The sequence below is a fragment of the Bombus fervidus genome, chromosome 11, assembly GCF_041682495.2.
Source record: "Bombus fervidus isolate BK054 chromosome 11, iyBomFerv1, whole genome shotgun sequence".
Lineage (NCBI taxonomy): Eukaryota > Metazoa > Arthropoda > Insecta > Hymenoptera > Apidae > Bombus > Bombus fervidus.
Window position 1 is genome coordinate 3159991 of NC_091527.1, and position 24239 is coordinate 3184229.

Consider the following 24239-nt stretch of genomic DNA (forward strand, 5'->3'; position numbering starts at 1 on the left):
GAAAACGGTAATACGAAGAGCAAAATCTCGATTATTCACTAACAATAAGTCATTGGAAAGATTTCTTACGTAGAAGTAATTAAAAATAAAAATTCTAAATGTAGAATAATCGAAACCGAAAATAATAATCGAAGTTTCAGTACCTAAATATCAATTCCGAGTATTATAAATTGCTTAAGCGCGAATGGAATGAAAATTTTCATAATTTTACGACAGAAGATAGATACGACTGATATCGAACGTAAGAACTGGATTAAATCGATTACAAAATTGCTTACCAAGTGTCGCCATTCAACCTTGTAAACGGGTGGCTCGGCATGAATCAGACAGTCGAAGTAGACGTCAGTTCCTTCGCGGATCGCGTTAGGGTTCAAAGAGGTGCCCAGCTGTATCCGCGTTTCTGGCGTGTCTGCAAATTGAAAACGTCAATATGTCGATGGTGCCGCGGTGAATAATCGTAACTGATCGACACGGGCTTTGCAAGCGTTATGGCTTCTGCAGGAATGTGTCTCTAATACGCTTACACTGTATCTCGAGCACCCAGTCGTCTTTTATCGACTCGGCTCCCATGATTGGATGTTCAGCCCGGCACGACAATTGTCTACCAGCATCTGCTTTGGTCGCCATGAAAGATAAGATACTGGTGGTCGTGTTCCCATCGCTCGAGGTCTGTAACAGCATTATCATAACTTCCCTTTGCGCGACTATGTTTTCCTCCTTTTATTTCTACTTTCTGTCTTTTCTTTCTTACGTCTAGTTTAATTTTATCGTTCGTTATTTTGTTTGGATTGAAGCGAGTTCGAGATGTAGGAAACGAAGAGACGGTTGCTTGGACGAATCTCCGTTTGCAATAGTAACACTCTTGTTTCTACGATAATTGAAAGGTAGTTGACGAATTTCAAAGTGGGGGAGAGTCATAGAAGATAAAAATATGACTTTCTCAAATTTATCTTAGAATATATTATTATTTGTACGTATTATTTGTAATTTTTCTGATAGATTTATGTGATAGCAAATTATTTACTTTTTGAACACTAATGATGTACTTAGGAAGATGAAATTGGGAGATTTATTAAAAGTAAAATCGATTAGCAAAGTCTCTGAGAGCCTCAATTATGAAATAGAATTTCCTGGCTGCTAAATAATTTCAGGGTTGACATGCATTCGTGGATATGGGCTTTTATGAAAAGTCGAAGAAATTTTGAATGAAACTTTTTCTCTCTTGACTTTATGCATCACAAAACGCAGCCGTATTCCTTCTTATTGGTAGTCGTATATCCCTGGCTACTCAGTAGTAAACTTTGAAATACTACGTCAATGTAATTGTCAATCTACTGTTACAGGCTTAGAGAGGAACGCCTTAAGTGCATTATCTTGCAGAAATAGCTTAACACGGAGTTTTCTTAGTCTAAAATGTCCATTGACTCAGATATTTTCCCGCGGATCTGTTCAGTTTTATGGTAAACTTTACGACGTTGAACTCTGAAATTGACTTGCACAAGATATATTGTTATAGCAGCTGAGTTGCCTCTTGCACTTGCCTTGTTGTTATCTTATATCTGACTTATTGAAGAAGCTATATACATCTGAAAGTTTTCAAGTATTTGTTAAGACTTTACTGTCACTGCACTTCTTAATATCCCATCCATTTGTTTTCGAATCAAAGTTCCTGACTTTAATGTCATGTCTATTGACTTTCTCCTTCCGTTATCATTTTTCAGGAGTTATATAATTAACGAGTTAAATCCTGACGTTGATGGATGTTAACTTTGGGTCGATAGATTTTGACGAAGTTGATTACTTTTAATAATAGCGTCGTCATGAAGATCAGGAAAAGAGAAATAAGAGACGAAGAGCACCATCAGTAATTTATCGTCGAGATAAAGTTTAGAATCTATTTGCCACTTTTTCATTACTGTTCCTGACGATAACAATAGCGATATATTGTCATTAACCATTGATGCATAGAAGGGTGATTTCCACGAAATCACAAATGGTCTTTCGATAAAATTGGAAAGTTGAAAATCATTGTAAAAGGTGAAACAGTAAAAAAAAGATCTTTTTAATGGAAAAAATATGTAATTCTTTGTATGTAACGCTAGAACTATCAACAGTTAAGACGAAGTATTTCTATCAAAACCGGTCAAAATGACTGGTATTTAAAAAATACGCAATAACCAAATATTTTTATATTTGTTGATTTATTATATTCTTACAAAAGGAATTCTATGCTTTGTAGTAGTACATTTTTAGTATTATTAATCTATCTGGGACCATGATCCCTAAATGAGGGTTGGCACATTTATAAAATTGTAGAACCAGCTATTTTGATTGGTGTGGTAGTTCTAATGTTAAATAAGGATTAAAAGATTTCAATTCTGTAAATTTCGTGTGTCAACTTTAAATCAGTATCTTTTGCTACTTGTAACAATTATAATGCTTATCGTTCGATGAATCTTCTAAAGAAAAATTCTGAATTTACCAAATGTCTCCCGTGTTCTCTGCATTAAAGTTATTCTCCATTTTTGAGAATATTGGTTTCACGGTTCGATCGTAATCTCGTGACTTCGAGAGGCACTTGAGTTATAAATTTAAATTTTCTTTTTTCTTCCGATGTTCCATCCGATCAACATATAAATATTCGAGACACGGAGATTGAGAGACTGACAAAATAAAAGCGAAGGGAAAGACAGTAGCCAGGAAGGAAACGGAAAAAATATTGTTCTAAAGTTGATGCTTCTCATTCCGCGCGACTTTGCGCTGCCGCGTATATAAGAAAGTTAAACAAAAGAGGATGAGACGTAAGAAGAAATACGCGGAGGAAGTATTATCTATAGAAGTATATCGGAGGAAACAGGATCGTTCTTTTTCTTCCTCAACTTCTCTTTCTTCTTCCTCTTCCTTTTCCTCTTCCTGTAATCTCGCAGTTTGGAAACTTTCGTTCCGGCCGTTTTGTTTCTCTACTAACGCGCCTTAAGTTTTACATCATCCTGTACCGATATTTTTCACCCGAACGAACGAACTATTTTCAATAATCTTTACGCGTAAGGTACAGTTGCTTCGTACTATCTGACTATCGTTTGCCTCACCAACTCTTGATGTTCATATTGCGAAGTGAGCTTCTTGTACAATAATTTTCCGATTAATAATATCAGTGAATTTGCAAGTTATATATTAGAGGTTTATTATAATTTTAGGTCGAGTAGTTAGGCAGATGGATTGTAATTTGTAAAATGTTGCTAGTAAAATTTTATTTGGGTTGGTAACTAATTTGTTCTTGCTATTCGATAAAATTTATACTGGCGAGCTGTACTTGAGGGTTGTAAAATTTTACTGATAATATTAGTTCAGAAGTATTCGTATCTCATTTGTATCTAATGAAGAGAAAATGCTGTACTCAGCATTCTTTGGAAATATATCTGTCCCGATAACAACTATTAGATAAAATATCAACTCGTAGCCAGATACTGAAGTACTACTATACATATTCTACCAACATTACAGATGTTTACAGATGCACGAAGCAGAAATCTATAAACAATCTCTTGATTACTGTCCTCCTATTTTCTTCAAACTTTTACTATCTTTCCCATGTCTTACAAAAATTTCCAGAATACTCTCGATAAATTTCAATTCGGTAATCGCTTAGAGACAATCGTGACTCGTGCACCGAGTTGGACATCGGGTATTCGTATCCGAAACGAGGCGAAACGTCTCTTAAATCGTGTCCAAATCCCCGAGGCTGGTCATTGTTTTTCAACGAAGGACATTCCGTCCGGGGCTAATTAATGGTCGGGTCGTTGTATATTCCCGATTCTCATGACCCGGTCGATTTCCCTTAATTACGCGGCCGTAACGAGAGCATGGAGTCGCGAGGGTAGCAGCAGCGTTATCACGTCGCTGGTTTGCTCTCGATTTAAATTATTCGCCGTCTAATGGCGCTTTTAACGTGGCTTAAGCCGTGGCACACGTGAGCTCGTGATAACGATATCCTGGCACGCTATCGCAAACGGACCGGTACACGACGACGGAACACGCGTCAAGTACACGCACGCGGAGAACAACGTATTTTACAGCTGCTCTAAGAGGCCACGCCAAGTAGGGATTACAAGTTATGCTGAGTGCTTCGACGATGCTAAATCGAATCTTACGCCACCTTGTTTTACTCTGTTCGACTCTCTACTTACTCCATCTACACGAGTTCCCGCGTGACTAGTCTCCCACAGAAAAGCGATATTCACGGTACATCATCTTCAGATACACTGCCGTCCATGTGTATTTCGATATCTGGTTCAATTTGATTAAAAGATTAATACGTTTATTACATCTTGAAAGTTCAAGTAAGGTAGAGTTATTTGAGTGAAATCCAATTTTGAATAGCAAGTAATCAAATTTGTTGTATATTACGAGAGAGCATTAGTCTTTAATATAATAGCGAAAGGATGAGAAAATATCATATACTCTAAACCCAGCAAGAAAATATATCAAAAACTTGACTCAGGTGTCTCCGCAGGATTAATTTTCATCTACCTTCGATTATTACTTTTTTATGTATACCAATCAGTATCAGCTATTTGCCAATATCTGCCAATCACATATTGTTTGCTCGAGACAAGATCACGGATCAAAATTAAATTAAATTCGTTTGAAGTATATCTTATATATTTGTAATAATTCGAAAGTGCTTAAATACTTATGGACGATTATATCGATTCACGAACAACGTGAAATTTCAACGATGCTCTCTCTTCCTCCGTTCTCTTCTTCCAAACGGTTCCCCTGGACAAGTATATATTTCGATTCGCGAGATATTTCACTGATTTAAGAGACCTGACTTCGATTTACGCTCAACCAGGGAATAGCCAACTCGATCTTCGCGAACGATCCATACTGTTTTACTTGTCTTGGTACTATTACTTACAGTCTCCTTGGTCTCTACCAAACGCTGATCGTTCCTCCACCAGGTTACCGTAGCCGGTGGCCTGGAGCCGGAAGTGGTGCATACCAGCTCGTACCTCTTGCCCGCCGACAACGGCTGGTTCGACCCGATTATCTTCACTTCCAGCGGGGGAACTGCAAGTACGGTCGTTTGTACGGTATTAGTATCGTAAGAAGCGTATTTCACGCAAGAAGAAGGTAATGGCTGGTTTTGCATCCTTTATGAGTATAGTAATTGGGAAAATGTTTGGTCAGAAATGTTCAGTTTGAATTTTCGTGTTGATTTGTTTTAGTCTTAGCAGAAGACCGAACAATTGAATGGGCAAGATAATAGTTTTGTAAGCTGTATGATTAGGTTTAAGTTTAGTATAAGTTTCTTAAATATAAGTCGGTTTTGTCTTTTATATCGTATATTGAATAGCTAGAGAAAATTTTTAATTGGAAATATTCAAATCGATAGATGAGTTAAATGTGTTCTATATATTGAACAATTGGGAAAAATATTTATTTACAAGTTGTTCAGGTCGGAGTTTTGGATTAATTTGTTTCAGCTGATGTGGAATTACGTATGAAGGATGATTTAGATTAGTGAGATAAATTTCGGTTACTGGGTCACCTGAAAGAGTGGAAAACTAGAGCGGAACACGGTGTCTCCGCTGAGCGTAGAAGAGGAATGGGACAGTATCTTATCAGACGGAAGGAGTAGAAATGGTGGCTGGCCAGCCGAGTAGAATAGGACTGCGTGTGAACAGGTAGTAGAATAGGATTGTGTTTGGGTTACACGAACAGCGGGAGTGTACTTGGACGGACAAGTAGAATAGGATAGCAGGTGGTCAGACAAGCTGAATAATCGCTTGGATTATCACTGATAATTAATTCTCGTTTAATCTTCTACGAACAGTATTCGAAGAAATTGGTAATTTTTCGCTTTAAAAATAGGTAACGCGATTCAAATAGTTCGTTCCAAGTTCCTGGTATATTTATACTGGACTCCCTGCTCGCATTATGGTTGTTTTTTTACACGGATAATCGTTTGCTTTATCAAGTCCGAAGCATCGATTTTTCTTTCCCCTCGTTGTCCTTTATTATTTTTTCTCAGCTTTGTGCGGCTTTATTATGCTCTAGATACAATGTGAAACGCCAGTTCAGATACAGTTGGATAACGTAATAACTCAATTTAAGCTTAATCAATCTCCTCTTGTTACGTTGTACGTATTATACGTACAAATCGCATAATAGCACGCTAACATCTTTAAAGTCAGTGAAATTAAAATAACTCGTAATTCATTTCAACGTGAAAGTTCAGAAAAGTATTTCTCTCTCTTTTGTTTCGCATATACACGTATTGCCATAATAAAAGAAAGTAAATCGTTGAAACAATTCCATTGTATATACAAAACAGGTTTGTTTTCCATATGACACGTAATCAGAGCGAATTTGAAAGGAAATTTCACCCGGCGCGGCGCGACAAAAAATCTGTTCACGTCACGACAGATTGAAATTATATAATTCCACACGCGTTGGTAAAGAACGCGACTCGACGAACACTGCTCGAAACGGACGGGAAAAAGATCTGTAATTAATCCTTGTTCCATTATGTTCTCACATAATTGAACGATAACGGCTGCGCGCCGAGATTTAAGTATCCTTCTACCACTCTCTTTCTCTCTTTCTTTTTCTCTTCCCTTTTTCTTTCTCTGTTTCTTTCCTCTTTTCTTTCTCGTGCGCGTCGCTAGAAGCGTATCTATAGTCAGCAGCGCGACAAATTGACGCTGATAAATTTCCTTTGTTATAAAGCGATACGTCATCGGTGCCAGGTCGCGCAGACCTGATCTTCGCTTATTAAATTATTCAGAATTAGTCAGAAAGTTCTTTGTCCTCGAAATTCTCTTTACCCGTATACCCAAATCTTTCGTTTGTTCGAAACAACGATACGGTGCGCTTGGATTTGCGCGCGAGAACCATCGCTTTGATCGTTCCTCGATGCGATCAAATCACTTGTTAACGAAAGCAAACTTTTCATCGTAAAACATAGAATAAGACTATGATTACATACGTTTCTTAGGATGTGTTTTCAGTACATCGTAGAACACCCTATATATATAATATAAGCGAAAAAAGAGAGAGAAATACTTTTCTGAACTTTCACGTTGAAATGAATTACGAGTTATTTTAATTTCACTGACTTTAAAGATGTTAGCGTGCTATTACACGATTTGTACGTATAATATATATTTGTCGGAGATGAAAGGACACCGAGCGCCCCCGCTGGAATTACTTGGAAAACGCCCAATACTGTAGCTTTTACAAAAGGCTATTATATACATATATATGTCGGGTTGGCGTTAGGACTTGGGTTAGGGGCTGTAATGAATCTTCACCTGGATTATTTATCGTTGTCGCACAATCGAGGTAGCGTTTACTAACACAGGTATAGATGTTACAAGATTGATAAGTGGCCGCGGTAACTAGACGCTAATGAGAACGACTTTAGGTACGATATGACGAATCCACGGACCACGGGATAACGGATATACTTTGCTTCAAATTCTAAGTCGGACTCGACTTACTCCTCGCGATACAAGGATCGCTTGACTAACTCTTTATTGAGACGTGGATTATCCACCGATCGTACGAACACCAGGTAACTGGCTAATGAGACTGCAAGAAAGGGAAATGACTTTCCGTCACGACGACGCTGCAGAGGAAAACTATGATGGGGTGTGCCTAAGTGCACGAAATCATCGGATTTGTCGAGGAAAGCCTCCGCTCGGAGGGTGAGGGAAATGGACGTTGCTGTTAATTGGTTAATTTCTATGTTGGCGGTTAGAAAAGGATGCTAGCCGCCCTTGAGAGAGAGTTCCTAGCGGGAAGCGTCATACGTGAGGAAAGCAGATCTCCCGTATCTTCCCGCAGTAGGTGACAGATTTACGGGCTGATAGAATAAAGACTGTTTGTCAATCTGAAGGACTTTAGTTAACTAAATCCTAAGATTTGTAGCGGTTCCTTAGGCTAGCTGAACATAAACTGTGAATGATGCATTGTCTGTGTGTGGCGAGCCACGGGGTCGTTGGAATGTTTATTGTCAAGTGTCGGTACGGCCAATTCTTTAAAGGCGAGCTATGCAACTCCATATCTCTGTTAGATGGAACGTTCATCCCGCGACCATGGCTACGCTCGGCGACCGGTTGTCGCCTCGAGCCTAAGCTCATTGTCTCAAGTTTCGAATGACTGTGTTTGGGTTATTTTGTAAATGCTGCAGTATTGAGGTTTTCCAAGTAATTCCAACGGGGGGCCCCGTTGTCCTTTCATCTCCGACATATATATATCTCCATAAATCAATAAGCAAAGTCATTCTACTGCCTTGTTATTTCCTGCAGTTAGCCTTAAGGTAGAAATAAATGTAAGAACTGCTTCGAATGCTTATGTTTCAATTTCAATTTAGTTTTAATAAGCAGGAATTTTAATGTTTCAATAATAAGAGAGATCTTAACGTATGATCGAAACGAAACATTATGTATACTGACAATAATTGTTTCGTCTTTTCCTCAAACTCGTGTGATGTCCAGCTCGTGAGAAATGTCATAAAGCGGAAAACAGGCCGTCCACGACTTTCCGTGCAGATACTCTATCTGTTCGCGTGGAAACGTATACATTGACAAAGCGGCGAAATCGAGACGTATAACGGCTATTGTTCCACTGAAACGTCGTTGCTGTGGCCGAAGCCGTTGTCCTCGAAAGAGGAGAGGAAATTCGTTTTACGCAGCGGCCCGTATCGTGGTCGTTTCGTGACATTTCGTATTCAACTTTTCCTTTTGTGGCTTCGAGGCCATTATGTGCTTGAGTGAGTTCTCCTCGCGAGGCGGTGCCTCCACGCAGAAAACACACCTCTTTATCGGTAACTGGTAAAGGACACTCTTCTGGTAACTTCTTGCGCCACGAATTCTGTTAAAACATCGAGATTTAGAATTTACCGAATCTTTCTTATTCTTATATCCACGCGAAAAAGAAAATAAGTTCTTTATAAAATCGTGTTCTTTTAGAAAAGCAGAGATGTACGATAACGTGGAAAGGAAGAGCTATCGAACAAGCTCGAAAGTAGTTGAATTTTATACGAAACCAAAAGCTTCGTGTTCGTAGGTTCACTTCATTCGTTTATAGGATTCGGAATTGTCCCTTTCCGAAACGATAAAGTCTCATGAAGGTCTTACGAGTTCTCTCTCAAAGTTCCTTAATGCAGTCCCTCGAGATGCCCTTCCTCGGAGATATTAATTTATCGTGGTCGGAACGTCCACTGAGTCGTGAAATAAGTTCCAATACAGCATACTGTTTCTGTTAATCCTTTCCTTTTATGATAAATACGAATACAAAGATAGTAAACTAAATAAGGATAAAGATAATTGGCTATTTCGATTATTATCCTTAGTAAACGAACAAAAATCCAACGATCTAATAATCTTACTAATAATAATTTAAGAATTTTTTTGACAGCAATTTTCTCTCAATAATTTTGTTTGTTTATAGCGATCTAAAGATTTCTGGTCGATAATTTTTTTATCGTAATCCAAGAATTTTTCTTGACGATAATCTTGTTCATAGCGGTCGAAGAATTTTTCTGATAATAATTTCGATTATAACGATCGAAGAATTTTCTGTCAATAATTTTGTTTATCGCGATTCAAGAATTCGTTTGACGACAATCTCAATGATAATGGTCCAAGAATTTTTCTCTTAATGATGTATTCTAATAATATACAAAATTGAAAAGTCATTATTAATTTCGGACATTCGTAAAATCATCATCATAAATAATATTCAGGAAATAATATTTTGAATCGTTTGGTATACGAAAGAATGGGACGGAGATAGTAGCCAGCGGTGTTTAAAAGAGCCATAAGGCGTTCCTAAAGCGACTTCCGGCATGCCTCCGTCAATATTGAATTTCCCTGTGATTACATAATAAAGTAAACATCGTTTCAACCCTTTTAGCTAGCGCTATCGACCGTCGCTCGAATTAGCCCGATGCAAGTCATGTAAATTAGCCACGTCCGCAACCCAGAAGGGACGCAAGCCTACTCCCTTGACCGTTGTCGCCGACAGAATGGAATATTTGAAATATCAGCTGGTCGATCCAGCTGCGTCGCGTCACATTCGTGCGGTTAACCAAACTCCTTTTTGTTTGGCTAACTCTCTCAGCCACCGCCTGATGGTCACTTGAGGGTCACCAAAGTGCTCGTTCTTCGTTCGACAACGATGGAAACGTGAAATATGAATGTTTGTCTATTCGAGCAAATAACGATGAAATGTATAATACATTTTTTGCAATTTGGATATGATGAATTCATCTTCCTATATCTCGCATCTCTAAAGAAACATATTAATATTTTTTTTTCGACCTTACCTATCGAGATTAAACAAAAAAATATATGTACAATACATAAAGTTGCAGAAACATATAAAACATCTAAAGTAAAGCGCTGATTATGGTATTTCGTAATTATGAAAATATGAAATCGCATCCGCAGTCCAGTAACATATACGTGATACCTATTCTGTTGCAACTGCGAATTCGTATGTTTGTACCGTAAAAAGTGTTTGAAATCTTATGTAAAGATCTTACGTAAAGATTGAACGAACGAAAATACGAAGAGATAAAACGAGAATATAGATAAACAAATGGAAAGTGTAGACAAAGAAGCCTCGGATGTAAACGAACAAACTAGAAATGTAAATAAATGTTGAATATCCCTTGCTTGTCTGGCGAGGCAACGTCACATTCTACTAGTCTAGCAGGACACTGATTTGTACCACTTGCATATTGAGATACGAACCATCTAAAGATTATTCGTTTGATTTTTAAGAAAATTAAACTTCAAACGTGTATTTCTAACAGTAAAATTAATAAATTTTCCTGACTTCATTCGGAAGATGGCGTAATCTTCATTTATAAATTTTCTTTCGATTTAAAAAGTTTCTTTATATCGAAATCCTTCTTAGTAAGATAGAAGGAATTTTTCCAAACACTTAAATAATGAATTGTGTCTATTCTGATGTATTTTACCTTCTGACTTATAATAGTTGAGCGTAGTGCATCAGCTAAGGTCTTATTGAAATGAATGTCTTCCAGTATCTGTGACAAATTTGTGAAATACACGACGATGGAAGATTAAAAACGCTGTACTTTGCGATTGAGGCCCATTGTGGCAAAAGGGACACTCCGTTAACTTTAGCAGGACACGGTCATCCATTCTCCTCCGTAATCTCGAACCAACGCTTCAGGGAGTAACGAATGAAATCACTCAATCTCTTCCAGATTTGAATCTCTGCTCAATTCGGAGACATTGATAAGAAGCATCAAAAACATCGAAATAACTTTCATCGTCGCAATAATATTAATTTCAGCTTTAAATAATTTCTCATTGTTGCTCAGTTAAAGAAGCGAATTCTACAAAAAAGTGTCCACAGTATAAAATAATCGTCGGTACTAAAATCCAGATAATTCGGAGATGAATATTCCAGGACAGCAATTTATTGAAATACAAATTATAACTATAGAGACCACCTCGCCATTGAGTACAGTTATTATTATTTAATACCTATTTGATAACATATTAGTTAATATCCATTTGACAGGATTAAAACGAAAAATTGATGGAAACATTCGTAGAACACACGTAGTATCGCTTTTAATAAAATTTAATGAAACAAAGAGCCGAACGCATTTCATCCTGTTTGAAGTGCGGTTGTTATTTGATGACACACAAAAATTCGTTTATGTTTCAGTAAAATAAACGAGAATGTGAATTTTATGAAAAGGTCGGTCAAGTGTTGAAGGTGCAAAGTGCAGCTTTCACACGACGCAATTTTTTCGAGTGTTAAAAATTGTTATTACTTGTTACGTTCGGCGACTCTTTACGTAACCTAGAATCCATCCCTCGGTCGAGGCAGCCACTAGCTGTGGACGTATAATTAGTCGGATCGCAATAATCCCAAGGAACTGTCATAAAACTAAGCATTTATATTTTACTGTTAGGACCCTTAATTGTTATAAAATGTGTTTAAGTTGAGACGTTCCTTATCGTTATTGCTCCATCAGATAAAAGATGGGAAGGTCGGGTTTTCCCATGATCGACGGTCATTTCCACCTGTAAGCGACCGGTGGTGGGGCGACCAACACCCAGCAATAATTTTCCTCTGCGACAGCATCGTCACCGAACTTTACTGGTTTACATTCCTTAGATCAGTCAACATCTCTTGACTGATTTTTCACCCTTAGATCAGTCATCTATTTAACTGATATCAATACGCACCGAAAGTAACTGTCTATATTCGTAAAGTTGTTGGAATAAAGTGTACATTGTAACCTGTTACTTCAGTGTTATAATCAGTTCAACCACCTCTATTATCCTAAACGAAATGGGGGATCGATCATTTCGTGGCGTCGATGATCTAATCGTAACGAGAATTTATGACTCCCGTTGACGCGATCTACAGCGAACGTGTCTCTCCGCGAATGGTCGAACATTACTTCCCCCCCCCCTCCTTCTCTATATCTGTATTCTCTTTTTCTGTGGTTTTTCCGTCTCTTTGGTAATATTTTATTTTTCGAACAATCTCGATTGACCCCACCGTCGCGAGCCATTTAAATTTAATCAGCCGGTTCTCTTCTTTTCCGCTTTGTCACTGAGTGATGCTACAGCCACTGTTGCGACTGCTTCGGTGCTCTCGTTGCGGTTTGTCCGAGTTACGAGCCCAAAATAAATTTAATACCGCAATTTCGGTTGCTCGTGCACGCTCGTCGCGTTAACGCGACCGTGCTCGTTGAAATGTAGATACTCTTTGAAATACGAGATTCCGCTGTATTGTAGTTGTTTAAGTACGTGCACTACGGTTTCGCAACAGAAGCCCTCACGTTCCATTTCGCATCATTCCGAAACTGCGATATTTCAGTTTTTCATTTACATCCACGTGCCGCTTGTTACTGTCCTTTAAATATTACGTTCTTTTATTTTACGCGAAATGGAATTTATAACTTGCATACTTTCAATGAAAATTTATGAATTTATTATGTCGAAGTTTATTACACTTAAAACGAACTCTGATTTGATGAAATCCCCCGGGGAGAGCGCTTTGTCTTAAACGAAGAAAACAATTGGTAAGGGATCGTGAAAGTTGACACAGCATCTGAAAGATGAAAGAAAATCAGCGGCGATGTACAAGTGCTGTCGATCCTGAGGCCTGCAATGTGTCTCGTGAATGTTGGACATCGCGAGAATGAGCACTTGGATTAAGTGGTGGTCGCGAGTCAAGTCGCGAACGGGGTTCTTTTCGAGACAAAAGGAAATCGGATGAAAGCCGTGGCTAACAATTGCTGCAGAAGTTGCCGAGCTTAAGGCAATAGAATGAAAATGCTATTTAGTTCGTCGAACTGCGTGTTCAGGCAAGTTATTGTACGACGAAATTCGTATATGGAGAGGATATTAGAGAGATTTCGAGATTACAATGTTCCTATACGATAATCCTACGGAGGATTAAAATTAATCGTAGAATATATTTTAATTCAGATTAGAGAGTTTTCACGAGGATACATTATGGTAGAAAAATATTTGTAAGCTTTAAAGTTTAGGATTCTCGCATGTCCAGAAAAATTATTTCAAAGAGAATTGACGATGTTTGTAAAATATGTCTCTTTTGCTTGAAAAAGGCCTGTTACTTGATCTGTTGAGATAGATCGAAAAAATAAAGATAAAATTTGCAAAAATCGATCGAGTTACGTAAGAACGTAGATGAAGTATCCTGACTTTATTCATCGAAGTCAGTTCCTGTCGATTTAGAGGCACCAGAATAAAATTTTTCAATGGAGTCGACTAGAAAAGTGGCCCGTTGAAAAGGACCCTTTCTTGTTAAAAGTTCGATCGAGTTTTTCACTGTATAGGTCCATCAGCATACGATCTATAAAAAGAAGCAAAAGTCGTGTTCGAATAGGGGATCAGAAAGTATTCAGTCACGATAGTTGATGGACGAGCTTGCTACGTGTATAGGCACCTGTTAGCACATCAGAATCATCAAGGGCATATGCCTCCGATAGATGTTGGGTCAGAGTCCTAAATCAGGTGTACAAATGTGTTGAGAGCTTTAGATCATTGTATATCTTACTCTGGATCTTTGCCTATTTGTCGTTCTTCTTTCTTAATACAAGATAGAGGAGAGATACCACAGAAGTATAACCAATATTTTTAATCTTACAATCTCAGGATGATCTCGAAATAATTTTTTGGATAGCACAATATTGTGTCCTTCAATATTTATCTACGATCCCTTCTTTCTACGATGGTATCGCAATTTTCGATTGGCAAAGAAGCGATTATCGATCGCGGAGTGGATAGAACGCTGAACAAACAAGCGTGTCGTTTTCACTGGACGACCAGCTCGTTGGTTAATCCATGATCGAGCGAACGGGATTTATCACGTACATTACGCAAACATTATCAGAGGATTCACGAAAAAAAGATCAACCGCATTTCGGAGATTCGTGAAACCGCGGAAGCGGATTTTCTTCGTCACTGGCAAAGACATCGCGTACTACGTCACGAGGGATCAAACTGTGCTCTAGTTTTTCCTACAGTTTCCCTGCAGAAGCCCAGGCTTTTTGCTGGAGGCTCGTTCGATAATACATCAGTGTATACGTAAGCTTAAATACACGTAACAAGAATAGACAAGACGACTGGGACGTTACAGGATGAGACGATATTTTTTTAATTTTCGTTACTTCCTTTTGTCGTTTTTTCTCCATCGATTATTTATTCCATCACGCAAACGCAACTGTTCTATGCCAAAGAAAATCAACCTCGTTTCAATGCTTCAATGTACATATAATGGCTCGTAAAATATTCGTGAAGTTATTTACTGCAGGAATATATACACTTGGACGACAGTCCATTATATTAATAAACCTTAATATTTAGTTGAACCATCTGTGACACTTATTATATATTTAAGATGATTACTCATACTGTATACTAATTTTGTATTAAATATATGTTTCCAATAAGCGACTTGTATCTGCCACATACATTTTCAGACGTGTATCTTATCAGCCGTAATAAAATTTCGAAATTTTTTATATAACACACACATTGTATGCGCATAAAACTTTTTTATGATAAATACTCAACTGTATGTGAACATTTCGTCAAGAGCAACGAAGCATCGAACAAAACTTCGTGACCCGTCGTCTGTGTACACGATATTACCATATTCGCATTTCTCTCGTGCGAAGACACGCACACAATACACAGAGAAACGAAAGCACAAAGTAAACGGGAAAGATACAAACGGTTTTGTTTGAACCACACAGTGGCATTTCCTTTCATCGAAGGATCTTAGCCTTCGGTCGGGTTTCTGCTCTGGCAGGGAAATTTGCGAGGGTGAAAAGGGCCGTCAATAGGTGTTCCGTAGCCCGAGGCTCGCCAGGTATTTTCGTTCTCCTGTCCCATGCATGCACGTATAGGCGACTGTATAGGGAGCGGTTTCTTCCCTTGGACGATGTAGTACCGATCCTAGACCTTCTGTCGCCCGGGGCCAAATACTTTTTCGTCCGCACGGTTTCTAGCCAGCACAGCCCGTAGCTGGCGTTTTCGTCGTGGAAAATTTAGGCCAACCTCCAACCAGCCTGTCTATTCAACCGTTTGCAACCTCTGTATTCGAGAGAACTCGGTTGATGACCGAGAAGACGCGTTTTAAGGATTACATCGTGGCGGATCGCGAACAAAGCTGACGTTATTTCGTGCGTTTCTTTATTCTGACACTCGCAATGGAGGGTCTGGAACCAATTTTTTGATTATATAAATATTTTGTTAATTCTAAAATTAATTCAGAATTAACGTTATTAGGTAGACTGCAGATTCTTTTATGTATTTATAGAAAATTCAAAGGTGCGAAAATGTATAGAATATCAAAAATAGTACTTTCTATAATGCATAGTAGGACAAAGAATTTAGTACCTAGGTTTTTTACATCTTTCTAGTTATATTCATAAAAATACGAATTTGTATTAATATAGTTAGCGTCTAATCGTAGATATGAATGTACCATTTCTTTCATTATAATAGACTTTTTTTTACCAAACAGTATTTTAAGCTGACGTCTTTTTACTTTTGTAGATTCTGTGAAACAGAAGTGTAGTGATTACAAACTTTTGTTATACAGAATTTTGGATGCAAACTGTTTTTGTACGAATAGGTATCGATTTCACGTACGTCGAACGTTAGCTCTGGACGAAATACCAGAGGATAGCGTAAACGTCATGGATAAAATGGCATGGCGTTCCTGTATGCAAAATTTGTACGTAAAAGAATACTTAATGCGACCGTGGATATTCTGCATCAGTTCTTGGAAAGAGACTGGAGTGGAACACTTTCGAGAATTGCTGCGTCGTAAGTCTTGAGTAAGATGTTAAGCTAAGGCGAATGGAAAGTGAGAGAAAGAGTCTGTTCTTGGAATTTCATTGGTGTACTTCTCATTATACTTTCATCAGCATTGAATTTTTGGCTTATGGTATGTTTTTATTTGTGGCCTTGTTCCGGAACAATGGTATGCAATATTTTCCTACATTTTTATGAAATGAAAGTTGGTACATATGGTTCTTTCTGTTATATATACTGAAATAAGTTTTCACGTTCGAGACCGGTGACTTTGAACAAAACTCTTCCGAATGACGGAAAACTTTTACAAGTTTATAATAAAAAATAAGTGAAATTAATGTAGGAATAAAGAAAAAACATATTTTAGATCATTTTTATTGAAAAATATGTCATGAAATATAGTGTATATGTAATGTAATGATGCTTATTTCAAGAATGAGAAAATTATATAACATGTATGTATCAAAAGTATGAATTAAAAGTATAAACATTATTTATACTTATAAGGCAGAACAGACACATATACATACAAAATATAAAAATTTTACTAAAATATGAAGATTTATATGCATCGTTAAATGAAAAAAATTTGTTAAAGTAATATAAATCATAAATAATACTTATGGTAATTCTTGAAATACTCTCCCAAACATAAATCTGAATTATATCTACAATCACTGCAAAAATAATTAATACTTATATTATGATGTTTCTGACTGTTGTCTGAGAATTAATTGAAATTACTGATGACATGCAGGTGCTGTCGGTCATTACGACGAGATACTGCATGGTATATATGTTATATAATTGGTCTCGAACGTGTTAAGCGATATTTATTTTTATTGTTATATGTTCTGTAACTTCACTTACGATTCACACGAATTGATCCATATTAATTCAAATGTAAAAAGTTATATGAAACACAGAATTACTGAAAAACATAAATAAAGCAATTTACATATTGTTTTGTCGAGATACAAAAATTGTATTAAAATAGTAGATGTGTCATAAAATTTAACTATTCAAATCAGGGACAAGAAAGAAATTACAAGATTCAAGAAAAAAGACAGTCTCTCATAGTGTTATAAATACTCCAATCTCTCCAAACTTCTTCAGAAAATTTGTACAATCCAATTGGTCAAGAAATAGTGATAAGAACTAATAAGCAACTATTCTAAAGTTAAACCTACTGTGACCTTAAAAATATTCGATTTCTAAAAATATTAATCAAATTTTTTTACGACTTCAATTTTAAAAAAGTATTCTACATTTACAAAAACGATATCTCTCCGGTTTCTTCGGAGGCTGGTTTACATTCCAGATGAAACCGCGAGGCAATTGTCTTGTTGTCATTTCGAGACTGGATATATCACGGGAGATACCAAATAACCATACTCTCGGATGCTATATGTGTGTCTCAGAGTTGAACGGAGTGTTGCAGGGAATCATTAATTCGATGCCTCTGGCTGCTGGCATAAGCTGAACGGTGTTAGGTTCCCGAATATCGGGGGCTGTAACCTTGCCGCCGTTGGAACGACGATTGAGAACGTTGAAAGGGACGCGGAGACAGACAGAGAATATCCCGCGAGATTTGACGGATTGAATTGCAAAGCGAATGAAAACCAAACTCTGTGAATAAAGAGCCACCAATGGGCGGAATCGCGGCGGCGTTACACCACGGTGTCTACGTTCCCATCTTCTCTGGATTTTTCCTGCTTTTTGCCACTCTTTTCCTAGAGATAGCACGTTCCTTTATACGTAAAATATCATACGACAAAAATTGTCGAAGATATACGTACATCCACACATTCTTTCGGAACTGAGGGAAGTGGTTTATTGTATTTCTTATCGCCAAGTTGAGGATACAAAACAGCGTATGTCGACAAATATAAGACAACTATGTGACATATTCTTTCTTATCTGTACAGTAACATAAAAAGGTGAGAAATATTTTATGAGAGAAGTCAAAATATCAAGATACGAATTTATAATCTACTAGTTTTCTAGTCCACAGGCTTACTCACGATCTTTGACCACCTTCAAATTAACATTGTTCTTCCTCTCCGGTGTAAGTTATTCTATTGTTCTTTTGTGTTATACTTCCACAACAGAACCTTCTATGAAAGAATCTAAGATGGAAGAGTTAACTAAACTTCTCCCAAATGTTCGAGTACTCAACATACACACGCGTATAGTTTTTCACGAAGATAGTAGAGCACTTACAGAAACTTTTTACGAACATATTACGTGTATTACACGAAACAATTTGAAATTTCATTGGCACTACATTTACACATTGTTTTCACATGTTTCTGATATACTCAGTACGATTCTGTCTCCTCGCTCTCCTAATGAAATTGTAAAATGTATCCCGAAAATTTTTCTATGGTAACTGTTTGAATACCTTCACGAGCCACTGTATACTAATCAAAAGATTCAATTCATACACCTGTATTGCTACCAAGTAGCCCATCTGATCCAACTTTGATCAAGTACAGCCGTCGTTTTCCAAAGCACGTCTCGTTACTCTCCATCTAACCGTCTATGCAAACTGTTGGAATTCTTTCCTTCGCTTACAGACTCTCGAAGCATTCTAACCGAGCGTTTCGAAAGGAGCAACATGACGAAACATCGTGCCTAGTCGTACGTTGCAGCGTACGTCTGGGGCGAACGTGAGGTGCTTCTGTATAGGGAAAGCTAAGGGAGAGGAAGCGGATACGCGGCTGCAACCGGCAAGATTTTCGACGAACGTTAATCGGCCGTGAGAACCATTCCGATCCCAGAGTGGCTGGAGACTCGCGAGAACGTCTCTCTCGAGCCGAGTAATTGATCGGCGGGATCCAATTTCGCCCGGCATAATGAAATTCAGCGGAGAAAACGGGGCGGTTCTCCTCGTCTTATAATTGTTCTTATTCCATTTTCGCGCGAATTTCTGGAGCTCCCCCGACCCGCATATTCAGCTGCAACCTTCTTCGATTTGACGAGACGCAACAAAATAGCGGGCCAATTGAAAATCTTGCCCGATTGGAACTTGCAGGATTGAAACTTGCAGAATTGAAACAGTTTCCTTCCTTTCTCGGTGTTGTATTGTGTTGTGGGTAGTCTGGCGATGTTTGCACTTTTGCGGGTAAGTTGAATATGTAAAAGTATGGAGAATGCGTACGGAGATTACAAAAGAACTCGAGAAACCGTATGTTTCCAAGTTGTTTGATTTTGAGGCTAAATACGTACCTTTTCATCTTCTTAGGAATCTCGAAAATATCGTTTGTTTTAATGTTGAAATGTCCACAATATTAAAATTTCCGAGGTCTCTACGATTTCTTAAGTGTTTCGCATTTCTTTTGAGGATTTTCTAAAAAAAACGCCAATATTTGATAAATTCAGGAGTTTCCTTTTTACAAAATTTTCCTAAATTTCTCTGCTTTCTTTTCTACGAGAATTTATACCAGAGTTTGGTAAAAATTAAGAAACGTTTCGTGTATATAAAATTGACAAAGTTCCTTTCGCGCTATACTATTGCGAAACACAATTTAGTACATCTCTATTAAACTAACTCTATGAGATAAAAAGAATTACATGTATCTGTGCTCATGCCACGAATAAATAACCAAATAAATAATCTCGCCTGCAGATGAAACTAAGCATTAAAACTGTAAAATTTGATTTGTAAACAGCGAATGTTTATCGTGGCGTGCTCGAGGCAACTTGGCGATGCGCGAAATTTTCATTTCCTTACTTTAAACGAAGCCAAAACTACACTCGTACGTTGGTTCCGCGCTACCACGAGCAGAGAGTAGAAAGTCGTGGTGTCGACGACTTGTAACGAAAAGCCACGAACCGCGAAAATTCCAGCCGGCTTACGACGCGTCTGCGATGACCGCTCGAAACAAATAGCCGGTACCGGCGTGTATAGGCGGGCTCAGGCTTCTGTAAACCGCGATAAATGGACGTACTTATGTACAGTTTAAGCGTGAATCTATTACGAGCAACCGGACCGGTATAACCGAAAACAAAGAGTCGCATAATTTCTCGGCTGGTGAATGGTTCGGCTGGTACGCTCCATTTATCCTGTATTAAAGACGAATGGCGATGGAAATCACGCGGATTAAATCTGGTTTTAATCGTTCGTCGAAGGCGAGTGTTATTGTCTTCGAATAACAAACGCCTAGGCGAAAAGTCTGCGTTTCGTTCCACGGTGAAACCGTAATGGAAAACACGAAGCAACAGACACGCAGGAACTGATAAATGTGCTCGCGTACACGAGCTGATTCATGGAGGGGTCCGAGAATTTAGGGTCGCGGGTTGTTCGGAAGCTTCTAGACGAGGATGCTTAAGATTCCTTGTTGTTTATTAGATTTAGATTTATGATAGAAAAAGAAGACGAAATATCTTGCTATTTGGGGAAAAGAAGGAGCTCTGTGTTATTCCTGTAATTAAAGTTTCCGTTTAATCGCGAGATGATTAAAGTTTCTGTTTTGTCGCGAAAAGATAAGACACGTCTGCAGGGAAAGTTGCTTAATCGAGTCAGTTTCACTTTTAGATCTTCTTGTAAAACGTTGGTCGACACCTTAACTAAATTTCTAATACGAGTATCGCTAGTTTTAAGCAAATATTTTTTTCAATCTCAACGAATTCAGTTACATCGTTGTATGCGTATTTCGAGATAATACAAGTCACGAATTATCTAACATATACAATAATTAGCAAGACAGGTTAATTGTAATAACGCGGGTTATACAAAAATGCCACCATGTAGCAATTCTGCGAGTGTATAACATGAGTTCGAATATATCTGCTTTACTAAAGTTTCCTCACGTTTTACAGTTTGAATCGAATGTACTAATTAATATTCGCTATTCCTATTTACTATTTATTTATCATTTCAAACGGTCAACGAATTTTTACTATGAAACGTCAATGATACTCTCAGAAATAAGATGATGTTGTCATCACTCTTCTAAAACAACGATTTGAATCTTAACGATCTGAAAAAGAACAACATTCTGCACCAAAGTAGAACTCCGAAAACTTGGTATTTAAATTCCTGTATTCAAGCGCAGGCTCCATCGAGCCGGGCAAATCACACATCTCGAGCCAAGAGAGTTCGGTGCACGCGGCGAGTGTCTTTAATGGTCATCGTCTGCCTTGCGAAAGGCCGTCGAACAGTTTCTTTACGGCCGTTACCGGAACGAATCGTGTCGCAGTTGGCAAGAATGTCTCGGCAACGTCGGGCTTTGGAAAATCGGGTCGTACCAAAGGACACGCTTTTGCACGAGAGGCAAGAGATACACATATATCAGGCAGGAAATCCGTGTCACCGACTGCCGCGTATTTGTGCGGCCGAAAGGCAAATAAGAAAGATCTCGGGCCGCCATTGAGAGCGGCGATTCCTTTTTAAGCTTCGTACGGGCAGCTCGCCTGTACCGCGATACCTTTCGCCGTGAAAAACACCGGAAACGTATTATTAACTCGACGAGTGCCACCAGCTCCTTTGGAACTTGTTTCCACGCTCGTCTTTTGTGATATGCGCACAGTGTCGCGCATAAAGCGACTCGATAGCTTATTTTGTTCTTCTTTCTCGCGTTTCTTTCCCCCTCTTCATTTTTTCTCCTTTTCAACATCTCAATTTTTTTTCTCCTTTTCCCTCTACTTCCATTTATTCTTCTTTAACATTGTAACGACCGTTTGTTTGTACGAGCCATACGGTGCACGAGATAAATGTCTCTGATTGTAAATTCTTTAGGCGGTTAATATTTCTCTGAAGCTTTAAAGCGCACGAACTCCTACCTCGCCAAGATGATTGTTTTAACTTCCTTACGGATAATTTTGCGCATTAGAAGAGATCTACGGTGGTAGATGCCAAAAGAGTAGGTTTTTAGGTGAACATAGCTGAAAATTCTTTTTGTCCATTGCACTTTTTAGGGCTTTTTGGTGCCTCGTGGCTGGTTTGGGTAAGGTCGTGCGAAATTGGTGTGGACTTCGAGGTAGTGCAGGATCGAGAGACAATAGAAACAGGATATCGTGCTTGTTTTTTTTGCGGTTACGGCTAACATCGTCGAAATACCGCGTAGCCTTATGGGATAAAGCAATAATATGTTTCAGGTTTTTTGTCCTTTCTTCCTTCTTTTAGTATCGTCCTTCTTTAAACTTTGCCCTATGATTCATGGACCTGTCCTTTGTTTCGCTATTCTCTCTAATAAACTACATTGCTTGAACCCGTTCTATTAGCACTATCTTCTCTTATTTTATATATCGTCGAATAGGCTCGTTGCTTTTGTAGATAATTGAACACCATTATGGAGTGACGAATTACGGGTTTGTTCTGCTGTGCCTTAGGTAAATCGAGGAATTTCGATGATTGATCGTTTTAATGAATACACGGTCTGACGTTCACTAACATTTAGAAATACTGTTTCACAAGGTTTAGATATAAATCTGGCAGTGATGGAATGGTTTGAAAATTCTGATCTATAGTAAACATTGAAACACAATACTCTGTCAAGCATAAATATTAGGACACCTATTACTTACATTTCTTAGAAAACTTTAATAAATTTTGTTGTATTTAATAGCATACTTATAGTTACCAGTGTACATAAGATTCGATTTTTTAAAATGACAGAGTATTCGTGAGCAAGTATTCATTCAGCAAGAAGAACAAAAAAATTAATGCAAATTCCACTTTGCGGTATTTTCTGTTACACGATCTTCTCCATTCGAGTAATATTCGTAACACGTTTCCGTAAGCTTCGATCCGCTCGAAAATGCCAATTACAAAAGAAACGTTAAACGAAATTTACAGCATTTGAACCGTAGGTCCTTTCGTGCTTCATTACGATATGAATCGAAGTAATTGAGAACGACTCGCAGCTTTTTGATCCGCTCCACACAAAGAAATTGCCTTCTTCTCAGGTTCGCGTTTTTTATTCTTTTTTTTTCATCGCGATACGCATAATTACTCGATAATCCAGCGTTATCGGGAATAATTAGTTATTAGGCCACATCGCGTGTTACGATGGAATTTACTTTGTAGCCTTTCGAGGTCGCTGCCTCGACGTTCGTTTCGAGCTTCACGTACCAAACATACTAATGGCCTTCGTGTTTGTGTGAAACCTTCTTATAACCTGCAATCGCGCCATCTCAAGAATTCTATAGTATAGATCCGGTGTATCCGATAAATACTCTAGTCTCTCTGTCTTCGCTGTTTATCTAGAATATCTATTGCTCATACTTGATCGTATGATATTTCAACAGTTTCTTATCGAAACCATTTTGTGGTATATCTTTCTTCATTGGTACGTATTCGTTAGCATGCAGACATAATGAAAGAATAATGTCTGTCTACGGTTTAACAACCAAAAATGATCTGCAAATTGTATCAGACTTGTAGCTTTTGCTATTATCAAAATTTATGCAGCTGTTTTTGTTGTCTCTTGTTATTCGTGTATAGTAAAACTCAGAATATACATAGTACTGCACATAATTATTCATAATTAGCCGATGTACCTCCCCGATGTATATTGTTTTCTCTGCTATTATAAAAGTTAAGCAAGGGTTTCTTGCTATTATTCATGCATACAAATCCCTATTGAAATAATAAACACCGTTTTGAATATTATTGGTTAAATATAAATTATTCAAGAGAAACGTTTATCGATCATTGATTTCGTTCAAATAATAATTATAAACGGTAGTGTATATACATCATAGCGGATCGATGGTTTTAGTGTAAAAGGGTTATCCTAGATTGAATAATGTAGAAATAGTAATACCGTTTGGAATCGCCTTGTTGAACCACTTGTTTTTTAAGTAATTGCATCTCGAGATAATAATTTTCCCAATTCTGGTCCGATTCATAAGATTCTTAATATTCCGTTT

The 24239-nt window shown here is 37.9% G+C and overlaps 1 protein-coding gene across 1 annotated transcript in view; it reads right to left on the bottom strand.

Annotated features, from left to right (window-relative positions):
• LOC139992458 (neural cell adhesion molecule 2) overlaps positions 1-24239 on the bottom strand; it is a 307336-nt gene that overhangs the window by 13727 nt on the left and 269370 nt on the right. The window contains exons 6-8 of the mRNA XM_072013305.1: positions 4922-5073; positions 525-669; positions 279-409 (exon numbers count right to left, since the gene is read on the bottom strand). Of these exons, the coding sequence (XP_071869406.1) occupies positions 279-409; positions 525-669; positions 4922-5073 (428 nt within the window). The remainder of the gene's footprint in view (positions 1-278; positions 410-524; positions 670-4921; positions 5074-24239) is intronic.